A 1,381-nucleotide genomic window follows, 5' to 3' on the forward strand; every position below is an offset into this window, starting at 1 on the left:
CCAACAAATGTATGCAATATCTTTTCCTTAGTTGTAGTGGAATGGCTAGAAAACCATCTATTCGCTGAATATTATTCACTAATAGATCTATGAGGGCCAACTGATCATCCTCTTCTAAACCCTCAACTTGGTAGATCTATTCGATGACCTCCTACCCCTCTTGAGCTTCAATTCATATTTCTCTTTTGCCATTGTACAAGTTTCTCCATTTTACTTTCCTAAGCGTCCATTGTTGTGCGTAAATGTCAAGCATTTCAGATTAGAAGGGAGTCCTCTTGCGTTTCGTTCCTCTCATATCGTTATTTGATCCAGTATGCCTACTGATGGGTGTATCTGGGAAAACTTCATCCATCCCATGTCAGGTATACTTTTTTGTTGCTCATTAACTTGTGATCCTAACCAAATATCCTCCAAATGTTCATCTGTTGCAGATGCTTGATCGTACGGGGTGTCACTGCCTTCACCAATGGCCCTATCTTTCCCAAATACGATTGAAAGCTCATCATAGTGGGGGAATGGTTTATGTCTCAAACCCTTCGCGTTGGGATGGAACTACAAACAGGAACGTATATTATGTTAGAACATAATATTATATTAGAAAGAGTTCACCATTCTAAGATAATATACTATAATATGTTCTCTTACCCGAACCCATACATCGAAAACCTCTTTCTCTACTTCCACATATTTGAACTCATCATTCCAACCAAATCCACTATATGCATTACTCAGCATCTTAGCGATTGCACAATATTGTCACTTTAAAAATCTAACTTGCACTCTATTGTCGACAACCCGATGGAATAGCTAGGAATTTTTTCTGTAAGTAGATGTTGTAGCTGTTGTAGATAGCCAGGCTTGAATGTTTCGTTATCATCTTGCTAACCTGTTTCTACCAAGTGCAATAGTGACTTCACTAATCGTGCATCTTCAACCTTTGTCCAAATGTGTTTTATCATTTTCTCACGTCCTGCCATTCAACTACATACATATGTATAACTTAATAAAATAAATTGGGCACAGTTAGATAAACAAAGTTTGAGTATGAATAACGTAGAACATGTTTCATCATTCACATGAACCAATTAACACAACATAAATTAAGATAATTTAATACAGTAGATTGTTTGAACCAAAAGATAACATAGTCTAAAAGTAGGAGGAAGTTATTCATAGTAAAGCTAATTGAACAAGAAACTTTGTGCTCATGATGCTTGTTCCCATTCATCAAACATTCGCGTCGCTAATTCATCCCTAAAACTGGTCCATTCGTCGGATGTTTCAATAAATTGTATATTTTCATCGCCAAGCTCGTTAGATGTTGAATCTTCATCATCCGTTGTTCTGGACGTTGTAGTTTGGCTTATCTCCCTCGCTATCA

General features: G+C 36.9%; 1 protein-coding gene across 1 annotated transcript; it reads right to left on the bottom strand.

Moving 5' to 3' along the window:
* Nucleotides 1–291: 291 nt before the first annotated feature.
* On the bottom strand, nt 292–735 carry LOC120077200 (uncharacterized). Its single transcript, XM_039031104.1, has 2 exons — nt 646–735; nt 292–552 (listed from the first exon to the last, which is right to left on the bottom strand). The coding sequence occupies exons 1-2, from the start codon at nt 733–735 to the stop codon at nt 292–294; spliced, it is 351 nt and encodes a 116-aa protein (XP_038887032.1).
* Between the last annotated feature and the right edge of the window lie 646 nt (nt 736–1,381).

Source organism: Benincasa hispida, chromosome 5 (genome assembly GCF_027475165.1).
Source record: "Benincasa hispida cultivar pf3 chromosome 5, pf3_genome.v1.1, whole genome shotgun sequence".
Classification (NCBI taxonomy): Eukaryota; Viridiplantae; Streptophyta; class Magnoliopsida; order Cucurbitales; family Cucurbitaceae; genus Benincasa; species Benincasa hispida.

What these genes read in the sequence shown, in the direction of transcription:
- LOC120077200 (XM_039031104.1), bottom strand. Translation starts at nt 735, where the DNA reads ATGCTGAGTAATGCATATAGTGGATTTGGTTGGAATGATGAGTTCAAA. An exon ending in TTTTCGATGTATGGGTTCGG is followed by an intron (nt 553 to 645) that starts GTAAGAGAACAT and finishes TCCTGTTTGTAG; the next exon opens with TTCCATCCCAACGCGAAGGG.